The following is a 12,283-nucleotide window of genomic DNA, read 5'->3' as shown; positions in this document are numbered from 1 at the left end:
ACTTCCAGATTCTGTGCCTTTTGAATAGCCTCAGATTATGAAACAAGTTAGCACTAGCACATTTCATGACCCCAGTGATGGTGCAGAGAAGATGCAGATTGGTAACTGGAAAACTTAAATCTTGGGGGGTGGTTATTTTATAGTAAAACAAAGCTGTTTGCATAATATGCTTCAGTGTAAAGCTGAGCAATCTATGCTAGAAGTGGTGGCTCCAACTTGTGAGTGTGTACAGTAGTTCACATTGGCCTCTTCAGCAGAGGATGAGCTGACACATTAGATCACGTTTTCAAAGAGCTGCATGGAGCGCATGATGTTTTCATCCTGTAAGGGAGAAAGAGAAGGATTTCATCTGCAGGGTTTATAATGGAAAGTACTGCTGTACCCTTAGGTATGGCCTATGTCCTTCTTGTGCTGCTTTTTGTTGGCAGTGTATCTGTTCTTCATTCTTTTTTTTTTTTTTTTTTTTTTTTTTTTAGTATTTAAAGGGGTATTTATTTTGGGGGGTAAAACTCAAGAAACGCTAACCATCAGGAAGGAGTAGGAGCTGGAACCAAGCGCCAGAACCAAGAGAGCAGGCGGAGGCTTGCAGCTCTTTTTTAAAGATAAATAGACCACGCCCCAGTGGGCTGGTATTTCAGCAGCTATTGGCTGAAGGAGCAGAAGGCGCTCCCGCAGCACAATGGGCTCGCACTTCAGCGGCAATTGGCAGAAGAAGCGCAAGGTCCTCCCGCAGCATTGGGGTTTTTTTTCCCCTTTTTTCTAATTTCCCCACTTTCTTGAGTAGCTGGCTCATCTGTCAACTAACTAACCCACCTAACCTCTGATCAGAAGTAACTGGATGTACCTTTCTGTTCTTCATTCTATACAAATAACTACAAGGCTTCATTTTATACTTTCTTAAATATGCCTTTAGATATTTTATGTCTTAACTTGATAGTAGACCAGGGTATTTCTCAAATGATGTCAGGATGTAAACAGTGAATGTGATGGGCTCTTAAAGGCACATGGTATCTACCAAAACAAGCTGCTGGGCAGGTCCCATGATGGGTTTTCTGGACAAGATTACTTGAAGCAGGTAGACCTATCCTAAATCTTGGTGGCATCAGAACATGGAAAACAACTTTGCCTTTTGCCTGCTTGCTTTCACTCTAGCTGGCAAGTTGATGGGTTGATGGAGGACTTTCATTGGTTAATTAACAAAGAAACTGCTTGGCCCAATAGGACAGAAAATTAGGTAGGCGGAGTAGACAAAACAGAATTCTGGGAGAGAGAAGGCAGATGCTTCAGGCAGTCGCCATAGGCAGTCGCCATGCTTCTCCTCTCTGAGCCGGATGCAGGCTAAGATCTCTCGTACATCCATATTCCCAAATATTGTTTATAAATGTTCTTTTACATTTAAAGGGGGATATGATATAGATATGAATAATTTGCATTGGTATGGATCTTAAGGTCAATTTGTTATATGTATATGTATTTCTGATCTTGATTAAGGTATTGTGATTGTGTAGCTCATTTTAAAATGTAATGTATAATTAGGAAATAAAGGTTGTTAATGGATAATTATCGATAATAGTCAAGTTTGTAGTCATGTTAGTTAGATTTTTTAGATGTGCATAGATATATTTCAGATAAGCATTCTTCATATCTTTCAAAGACTGCAAAATATGGCATTTAATGTTTTAATAACTTAGGCCTTTTCATGACAATGAGACACATCTGCTCCTGGCAGCACCAATCTACTTCAAAAGGAAGATGGGCATCGAAGAGGCTCCTTATGGAGTTTGATAGCCATTTGGGCAAGAAACTGCTCTTGCCTGGACTGTTGCATAAACTGGACATAGAGAACCCTCAGAGAGAGGACTGCTGAACTTGCCTGAAGGTGAGATGGTCTTTCGGGGTTCCTGATTCATAAAAGAGTCTGCGAGACATTCTACAGGACACAACAGATACTGACTAAACTGCCTTTGAAATTTCCTGCTTCATGGAAATGTCTGCTGGATACTATGGGCCTGTAGGCCGAAGGTAGATGCCCCAGTGGTACAGAGGAACTTTGGTTGACTGTCCAGGCAACGAGATATCTCTATCATTTCTAGAGTTTTGGAAGTTGTTTCTTGTTTACTTAGGTAATATTATATCCTTCTGGAGTCTTTGATGGAGTTGAAGAATGGATAGATATAGTTTTCTTTAGTTATGATAAAAGATAAAATAGATATAAATATTGTAACTAATTCTTGCTTGATAACCGTTTTGTTATATGTAATTTCACTATGTTAAAGTTAAAGCCTTCCTTTTTGTTTAAACAGAAAAAGGGGAAATGATGGAGGAGAGTCATCTGTCTATGTGTTACTTTCATTGGTTAATAAAGAAACCGCCTTGGCCCTTTAATAGGACAGAAACTTAGGTAGGCGGAGTAGACAGAACAGAATTCTGGGAGAGAGAAGGCAGACGCTTCAGGAAGTAGCCATAGTCAGACGCCATGTCTCTCCTCTCTGAGTTGGACGCAGGTTAAGATCTCTCCTGGTAAGCCACCCCTCGTGGTGCTACACAGATTACTAAATATGGGTTAAAGCAAGATATGAAAATTAAATAAGAGGCTGAAACTAATGGGCCAAGCAGTGTTTAAAAGAATACAGTTTCCATGTAATTATTTTGGGTAAAGCTAGTCGGGTGGCGGGAAGCGGCCCACAGTCCTCCTACAATGGATCCTGTTCTTGCGGTATCCCTTTGCTAGTATTAGAATTATCTTCTTCGGGGTTTCCACAGAGTTTCCACAGAGACTGAAGGTCAGCAGCTCTTCAGGAGTCTTTTAGGACTCCAGGGCCAGTCAGACTATGTGGACATGCAGACTTGTGAACTGAAGAACTACAGATTCTCGGTCTCTACAGTGTGAGAAGGCCATTCTTAAACTACCGAGATTGCATTCTATAAACCAATTTGATAAATCTCCCCCACCCCTGTGTGTGTGTGGCGAGCTGCAAGAGTTTTTCCAAGCGGAACAGAAGGGAACTTTGGCATTTTAGGTAGATTGCAAGTCAAAGCACAGAAGGTATACAAATATTCATCTTCCAGGACAAAGAGCAATCAGTATGCTTTCAGCCATTTTACCTCTTTAGCTGTCAGGTATTGCTAACTCTGTATTTCCTGTAGGAGTCTTTAAAACTGAATAGTTTCTGAACAGCCAAGAAATGATTGGTTAGCAGAAACCATTGCACAGTGCATGGGTTCATATTAGCCTGTTTCTTAGAAACGAGCTCCAGTGACAGACTGGGCTCTTGAGAGGACTTCTGGTGAGACACTGTTTCACAGTAAACACTGCTTGCTGGTGAGCCATTTGTATTGGTGTGTCACTGTTGGAGTGCTGGTGCTTTCATTGCCCCAACACTAGTTATGACACCACCAAGAGGGTTGATGTCACCACTTCAAATCTTTCTGAGATGTTGACTTTGAAAGGTGAGTTGAGAAACAAGCAGGCATCAGGAAAGTTGAAAACTAACAATTGAAAGGGGGGACCACCAGCAAATGTGTGTGCATGTTTATTTATAATTATGGCCGTCCCCATGCATGAAGTTGAATCACTCTAGGTGAGCTAAGTCTAGATTTCCAGGGAGCACATAACTACTAGATTTTTTTTTCTAAGAATTATTTCCTCTTTATTTTTATAAGTGGGGACAATTATTGGGTTCAGCCAAAATGTTCCTTTTTGTCCATGTTTATTAAATCAATTATACTTTGCAGAAGACCTGAATTTGATCTCTGAAACTCAAAGTGGGAAAGGAAAGAACTAACTCTTGCAAGCTGTCCTTTAGTCTTCAACTGTGTGTCATGGCATGGTCCTTCCTCATAACATACATACACAGACAGAAATTTAAAATTAAAAAAGGAAACAAACCAAAGACCAATTCAAGCTTCCATAATTTGTGGCACTGGATTTTTAATCCTATGAAGATACAATAAATAAACAATGTTTTAAATGAACAATGTCTTGGAAAGAGTAAAGTTTTATGATATGGGCTTCCCTTCTGTATACTGTGAATATATTTTATTATCATTGCTTAATAAAGAAGCTGCTTCAGCCTATAGCAGGGCAGAATATAGCCAGGCTGGAGGAGATAGAGAGAGAGAGTAGTCAAAGAGACACCATGTAGCTGCTAAAGAAGACAGATGCCCCATAACTTTACTGGTAAACTACAAGCCTCCTGGTAAAACACAAAATAATAGCAATCTGTTTATTTAAGATGTAAGAGTTAGCTAATAAGAATCCTAAGCTATTGGCCAAGCAGTGTTGTAATTAATATAGTTTCTGTGTGATTATTTGGTTCTGGGCAGCTGGGAAACAAGCAGTCTCCACCTAAAGTTTTATTCTTTCATTATATGTGTATACATCTGCGTGTAGGTATGTGAACACAAGCATGCATGTGCCTGCAGAGTCCAGAGGAGGGTGTCAGGTCCCATGGCGCTGGACTTTCAGGCCATTGTGAGATTCCTGATTTTGGTGCTGGGAACCAAACTTTGGAACTCTAAAGGGAGTAGAAAACACTCAACTACTGAGCCACCTCTCCAGCTTCTGAAGCAGTAATTTAAATCTATGTTTTTGATTTTTTTTTTTGAGACAGGGTTTCTTTGTGTAGCCTTAGCTCCCTCTGTAGATCAGGCTGGGCTTGAACTCTTAGAGATCTGCCTGCCTCTGCCTCCCGAATGCTGGGATTAAAGGCGTGCGCCACCACTGCCTGGCATCTATGTTTTTGTTTATCAGTAATGAGTAACCTTTAAAGGTTTCCAGAAACAAAGGGACGATGCGTGTAATTTTTGCCTCAGGATAGGCAATCTATCAAATTGGATGTGCACAGAAGTCTGTTTGTTTCCAGGTGAGAAGATTGTCTCCTTACCATGCTCAGCTTCTACAGTTGATATCTATTTTGCTTACTTCTCATTGGCTGTGCTCACTGTAGCTGACGCTAACAAAAGGGAGAGTTTTTTTCCCCTTACTTACTTTTTGGCAACTTTCAATGAACTCGTCTATGGTAACAACACCATCTTTATTTTTGTCCATCTTCTGTTGAGAAAGGAAAGAACAAAGCACTGTATTGGATGGCCTTTTGATATTCTCCCCATACCCAGTTGACTGACACAGATAAGAATGTAGCACATGATATGTTATGTGGGACAACCCCATGCCAGGAGGAGCTAGTGACTTCCTACAATGGTGGGGCCAAGTCATCATAGGTTGTATCCTTTTCCACACAATGTGAAGCATGAATCATCTAAACTGATTTCTAAATAAGACAGTTCATACAGTTCGTGGAAATGTAGAGTCTTGATTTTTCCTTCTATAAAATGGGAGAGTAGTACTGAGAATTTATTTTTAAGGTTATTGTAAGAACTGCATGACAACAGTTAAGGAACAGGAGAATGGCTTAGTCAGGATAAAGTGACTCTTCTGGAGTTACAATTTTCTTTAACAATGAATTCAAAAGCCCAAAATATGAAATTAAGATACTATGTGTCCTGGTGTTCTGTCCCTGTGAATAAACATTTTCCTTTCCATTTTGTCTCTGTGAATCAACATTCTTCTTTCCATTTTTTTTCGTCGAGGTGCTTTACAAGTATCTAGAAATCTATTCATAGCTGTCTTCCCTCCCGCCTTCCTTCACATCTCTCGTTCCCACCTGGAAAAATGTCTCCACATGCTGTCGGGGAGCGTCTTCCTTGAGGACGGGGTATGTGCATTTCCCCATCATGTCATATATTGCTTTCATTATGTCCAGCATTTCCTGAAATGGAAAGGTACTCATGTGAGGCTGCACACCAAGTGAAGAAGCGCATCCAGACGCATTAGGAGATTACGTTCCATTCACTTGTTCCTTAAATTCTTTCTCAGGTGCCTTTTAATTTGCCAGAAGCCAACAGCCCCAAAGCAGTGGAATCAGAATGTAACAATCAACTGTGAGATTTCAGTTTTGCGGTGAAATAGATTCCCATGTATCTCACTTGGTTGGGAAAGGAATAGTCTGATTTAATGAGTTTTCAAAAAATACATAGACTTTGTTTTACTGAACTATTACACATTTATTGATTTCTACTTATTAGAATTATTTTGCATTTAAAACTAAAACTAAGTACTAATTATAAGTAATTAGTAAAGTCCCTGGAGACTTTTTTATTTTTATCACTTTTTCCTAATTTTGCTTTAACTGAAGAAGTCACACAAATTCAAATATTTTGACTAGGAAGCACCTTAACATTTCATTAGCTTTTAAAGTAAAATCTATTTTTTTGCCATATCATTTTAATCTTATAAGATAAAAATAATATCTAGTTTCTTAAATAGTTAGATTTATTATCCGACATGAAACCTATTTTAGAGTCAGCAGATGATACAGTTTTATTCATATTTAGTTTTGATAGTATGTATTACATGATAAATCAGTTTATAAAAAATAAACGAAACTTTAAAAGGTGTCTCTAACATAGATAAATAGTAAGATATAAGTAAGCTGAGGGCAGAGTTGATGACCTGTATTAAACATAGAAAGGGATAGAAATTAGAACTGTGTTCAGTTCTCAGCATTGCAGCATATGAAAGAATGGTTCCGTTAGGAAGAACTAAAATCCTTCATGTCCTCTAGCTTCCTTGATGTTCTTGAGGTACCTAGGCAGTGGATATTCATGTTATGCTAAATCTGGAAGAAGTGCATCAACTCATGAAGTCTTAAATTTAGCACTCCTTGATGATACCTAATCTGACACCATGTATCCTCAGCCCAAGAGACAAGCGGTGACTAATCAAGCAGTGGTGCCATCACACGGAGTCTGTATCCTGTAAAGCATGTTCATGTCACTGGTCCTAAGACCCTTATCTTAAATGGGACTGTTTGTTCAAACCTTCACTCTGAGGAAGATAGCAATGCAGAGAGAAATATAGGCCTTGTGACCCTTAAGTATGCCCAGGCTTCCAGCAGAATGTTCTTTCAACCTTATTAGCATCCCACACAAAAGGTGACTACCTTCCCTCATCCCTTATCTTCTGTTGTTTTAAATCAGCAAACCATTTTAATTTGTGAATGCCACATTATTAGCATACCTCCAGTTCTTTTTGTTGAGTACAACGTTGTCCTGATTCACCCCCAAACAAGGGAAATACCTGACAGTCATTAGGTGGTATAGCTTTGGTGGCTGTTGATTTTCTGGAACCCTTGGCCCCCAAACTGTTGTCTACCTGATATGAGAAGGCCTCTGCCACTCCCAAGGATCCTGACTTTCCCTCATATTATCAACAGAAAAAAGGGAGTATAATATTGATATGTTTCATGTTTTCTTTGGAGATTTACTACGAATGAGTTCTATCTGTTGCATTTTCATTAGAATGTATCCCATTTCTGCCAACATATCACAAAATAGTTTTGATTTCCTAAAACGTGACTTTTAAAGTAATCATTGAAATTGCCGAATACTCTGAAGTTAATCAAAACTATCTTAGAGGATACTTAAATTGGTGTGCCATCTCTTACTTCTTTAGTGATGTAGCCATCTTTGTTTATATCATACAAATTAAATGCCCAGTTGAGTTTTTCTTGCACTGTCCCCCGAAGCAAAATGGAAAGACCTTTGATGAAATCCTAAAATGAAATTAAAATAGAATTTAGAATATGGTAAAATTCCCTCTTAAATGATCATAGCAAAATTAACAACCCTCTGGATTTTGAACGTGTTTCCAATGTATTTTTAGTCTTTAGTTCCTCCGAGTTCTAAGTATGAACTGTACCGTGCCCTTTAACATTTTCATCTAATTAGCAACTGAGTTAAATTAACCATGGCACTGGAAATTATACCTTTATACGTGAGTACCTAGACAGCAAAGCATGCACACACACACACACACACACACACACACACATTCTTTAAAAGAAAAAATAATATTCATGAGTAGGATATGCAGGTTGTCCACAAGAAACAATCTGTACTCTTTAAGTAGAAGTCAAGTTATAATTGGCATTTGGACAATCATGAAAAAAAAACTGGAGCCACAATGACTGGATTCAAAAGAGCATTCTTTATCTCTAATTTCATATTTATAAAAAATGAAGACAATATCTCCCTCATAAAGATTTTACAATGATTGAAAGGATTAATATACCTTTAATAGTCCTTCTAGAGGGCATTGGCCATGAAGCTGTTTTTACTCTGCAATTTTCAGCTAATGTTTAATGGATTTGTTTACAGGAAAAGGGACCCAGGTTAATGAATGAAAATTTTCGTGTATTTGTTGTTATATGAAGTCAATATTACAATGTAATAAACTCTTGGAGTGACAGTCTCTTGTTTGAAATGAAAAAGTGTGGGAAATCCAGAGGTTACCCTTTGGGTGAACTTGAATTCTCTCTCTCCTTTTCTGCATTCCATCATTTTACAGCTGTTTTCCTGGGCCGGGTTTTACATAGTGTTTTCCTTTCTTTGGTGGCACCTTTGGAGCTGTTAACATACATACAGCTCACAAATTAAAATTTATGTAAGAAAGCTGGTGGAAAGTCCTTCCCTTCCCAAACTGAAATTAATTATGTCTATTCCAACAGATTTTTGTGACTATGTATATTTTATTTATTTATATGCACTCTCCTTTTTTAAAAAAAATAAATGGTAGCTTAATATGCCATTCTACACTTTATTTTCTTTTGATTTTCCACAATGAAATATTGAAAGATAGTCCTTTTAACATAATGGGAATTCTTGTTGCTTGCTTTCTTAATAAAGGGGGTCTTTCATTTGGATATGTTTCTATTTAGTGTTTCATGCACCAATAGAGAAACCCAACATCATCTCTGACTCTAGTGATAGAATATGGCCTGTCACCTCTGGCCAAGACCACCAGATTTGTGGCTGACATTATTACTGAACCTAGTCTAAGTCAAAGAGTGATTCTGGGGTTCTTGGACTCTTCTAAGGGATGTTAACTACTTAAAGTTGTTCTTCCCTCTATGACAGGAAGTCAATCACAAAGTTCAAGGGCTGTTGGTGGCATCTTGCTGTCAAACTGGGCCACCCTCAGTGTGCAGTTAGAGCCATTTCTGGCCTTTTCATTCCTGTGAACCAATAAAGGTCACACTGTTGTCCCTAGTTATTCTATGATTTCTAGTCTTATTAGGGAAAGCACTCCTTTTATGCATACATTCCTTGTAAGTTCTAAGTATCTTGAACAGACTTAAACTAAACAGTGGCTATGACCCAAGGTTCCTGCTCTAACTCTATCACAGGGAAGCAGGAGAACAAAATAGCCCAGGAGAAAAACTATCTTTTTATTATAAAATAGCTGGAGATAAACCATTCCCAACAGGAGTACTGCTCTCTTTCCTGTATTATGAAAATGCCTAAGGGGGAAAGAAGTAGAAACTACAGCTGACTCCCTGATTTTCCCCAGTCAGTTTCTGCTGGATGTGTGTAAATGTCTATAATTCTCAATTTGATGGTCCTACTTTCCTGGTCTTGCTGGTCCTTTTTATACTTGAACACCTTGCCCAAGGGGACATTGTTCTGCCCAGGGTTCTCTATTAGGAAATTCAATCTTTAAGAGACTTCCTCATCTGATTTCTGCTGGAGGCTTTTAGAGCCCAATTTGATAATATTTTGATATTCTCTCTCTGTGTGTCAGTCTCTCTGTGTCAGTCTCTCTCTGTGTCAGTCTCTCTCTCTCTCTCTCTCTCTCTCTCTCTCTCTCTCTCTCTCTCTCTCTCAAATTTGGTTTACTATATACTTGATAAACGCATCCATAGGACAGAGAGCAAGGGCTGCCATAGGAAGAACCTAGTCCTGCTCAGTGGAGAAAATTCTCTTCTGACATCCCTTTAACTGAGTAACTTTACTCAGTGTCTCAGGGCAGCTACTGACTATTTCCCAAGCTTTAGTCATTCTTTCTTCTATCAGCCAAAGACCACCCTGACCGAGAATAACCCATCTGGAGGCAGATGCAACAAAGTCCAGTTAGGAAACAGTAAAAGACTCGCTAACGGTGACAGACTAGGTACAGGAAGTCATTAAGACACCCGTGTGTGCTGTAAACTTGTTTTCTTCATCTTAAACTTCCTGTCGTTGCTCAGAGCCAGGGTGGCCATGCTGCTGGGCAGCGTGTTCAGGTGTTGAGTCTGCACAAGTTCCAGGCTGCCGCACACCACCCTGCCTACCCAACCGGGCAACGTGTTCCACCATCGACCTTACCCTTCTCTCACACTTATCACTGCTGTCTCTAGCTCCACTTCTCTCCGCGGAGCACGCACCGCTCGGTTGCCCCATCTTTTCTACCTCTCCACTGCATATTTATTCGATGTAATGACACTGGAAACTGCAGTGTATAATATACTGTATAATATGCAGTATAGCATATATTCATTTCAACCAGTCATTGGCCTGATTCAAGGTTATTGAAGCACTATAAATATTGGACCATAGCTGAGATTCATCTCATATATCCTGCTCTTGTTCAGAGTCAGAGTGTAGCTAGGCAGGGAATCAGGGGGCAGGTTCCATGAGAGCGCCAGGCTGCCCCACATCTCTGCCTTTGTGCTTGTAGCCTGCAGGCAGTACCACTGCCCCTGCTATCAGTCTCCCAGCAGAGCAAGCCGGGTGGGCTGCAGCCAGAGCAGCTCCGTTCTCGGGCTGGCCCTATTCGCGATGACAGCTGATTCTGCAGGCAAGCTCCTTTGTGTACTCTAGAAGCTCATGGATGGAGTCAATATTGGGTTGAACCTACTCAAAGTGCTGGATCTGAGACTGGATGGTAACAGAGTTGGTCAACCTGCTTGGGCCTTTCAGGCATCATCTGCCTGTGTGGGCCTTCAGGTGGAGTCATATCTTTTTAAATAATTAGTGCCTTGGAAAGTGATTGTACTGATACTAAATTAAATTATAAGTTCTTTGATTTAACCTTTCTGGTGGCCTTTAAGGGTCTGATAAATATTAAACAATATTCATAAATATTTGTACAAGAAATACAATTACAAATATAATACCTAACATAAAGAAAGCTCTACTGAAAAATCCTGTAAGCACACATAACTCTAACATTTACTAATATTAAATATTTTCATTCTGTATTTTCTCACATATATCTGAGCATACATTTATAATAAAAGCCATACATACGATCTTAAATGCATTATAGATATTGGATATATTTTATTCTATATGCACATGTTACAAGATTACATATGCATGTTGCACATTATATCATTGTTGCACTAATATCAGCATTTTAATATTGACTAACATCACATACGATTTGGTATTTTTATTTAATATTACAAATATTTTGTCACATCACTGAAAATCTTTCGTGACCTCTTTGAAGTAACTGTATGGTTGACTCATAAAAATGAATCATATTTACAAAACAGGAATAATTTTATGCTTTGATATAGTAGTTTAATCAATGACTTCTGAACATTTTGAACCACAATACGAATCACACTGTTTTTTTCTTTTTTTAAGATTTCTGTTTTACCCTGTGATGTGGAGTTTTGCCTGCATGAATGTCTGGGCCTTTAAAGGCCGGAAGTTGGAACTGGATCCCCTGGAACTGGAGCTACAGACACTTGTGAGTTGCCATGTGGGTGTTGAGAATTGAACCAAGGAAGCCAGGACTGCGAGGAGTGCTTTTACCCATTGAGACGGTGGGACAGATCTAACGGGAGACCACCAAGTCCAGTCGGAGTGGGACTGATGGAACAGGGGACCAAACCGGACTCTCTGAATGTGGCTGACAGTGGAGGAGGACTGAGAAACCAAGGACAATGGCAATGAAGATGAACTCTACAGCATGGACGGGCTCACTGTGAGCCTTGTCAGTTTGGTTGCTCACCTTCCTGGACTTGGGGGGGGAGCTGGGAGGACCTTGGACTGAACATGGTGAAGGGAACCCTGATGGCTCTTTGTCTTTGGAGAGGGGTGGCGTGGGGGTGTGGGCGGAGGGGAGGGGAGGGAGGGGGGAGGAGAAGGGGAGGAGATAGAAATCTTGAATAAAAAAATGAGAAAAAAAATAAAAAAATAAAACACTGCCAAAAAAAAAAAAAGAAAAAAAAAAAGAGAGAGAGAATTGAACCCCTTGTCCTCTAGAAGAGCAACCCATGCTCTTAAATGCGGAATCATCGCTCCAGCCCCCACGAATCATATTTTAAATGGCAATCCACCAGCATCCAGAGAGATAGAAACGCCCGTTAATGGAAATGTTATCTTGTGCAACCATGGACCAGAACTTGAAGTTATCCTGATGATAGCCTTCATTTTTCTCTCACCATTT

The 12,283-nt window shown here is 39.5% G+C and overlaps 1 protein-coding gene across 5 annotated transcripts in view; it reads right to left on the bottom strand.

The window, feature by feature from the left end:
* Positions 1 to 273: 273 nt before the first annotated feature.
* Positions 274 to 12,283, bottom strand: part of Kcnip4 (potassium voltage-gated channel interacting protein 4) — a 486,636-nt gene continuing 474,626 nt past the window's right edge. For all 5 annotated transcript variants that reach the window (XM_038335455.1, XM_038335447.1, XM_038335465.1 and 2 more), the window contains exons 5-8: positions 7,509 to 7,616; positions 5,667 to 5,771; positions 4,991 to 5,053; positions 274 to 321 (exon numbers count right to left, since the gene is read on the bottom strand). In XM_038335455.1, the coding sequence (XP_038191383.1) occupies positions 274 to 321; positions 4,991 to 5,053; positions 5,667 to 5,771; positions 7,509 to 7,616 (324 nt within the window). The remainder of the gene's footprint in view (positions 322 to 4,990; positions 5,054 to 5,666; positions 5,772 to 7,508; positions 7,617 to 12,283) is intronic.

The sequence above is a fragment of the Arvicola amphibius genome, chromosome 1, assembly GCF_903992535.2.
Source record: "Arvicola amphibius chromosome 1, mArvAmp1.2, whole genome shotgun sequence".
NCBI classification, from domain to species: domain Eukaryota; kingdom Metazoa; phylum Chordata; class Mammalia; order Rodentia; family Cricetidae; genus Arvicola; species Arvicola amphibius.
Note: the sequence above shows the minus strand (reverse complement) of the source record. Positions and strands in the feature narration are given on the sequence as shown.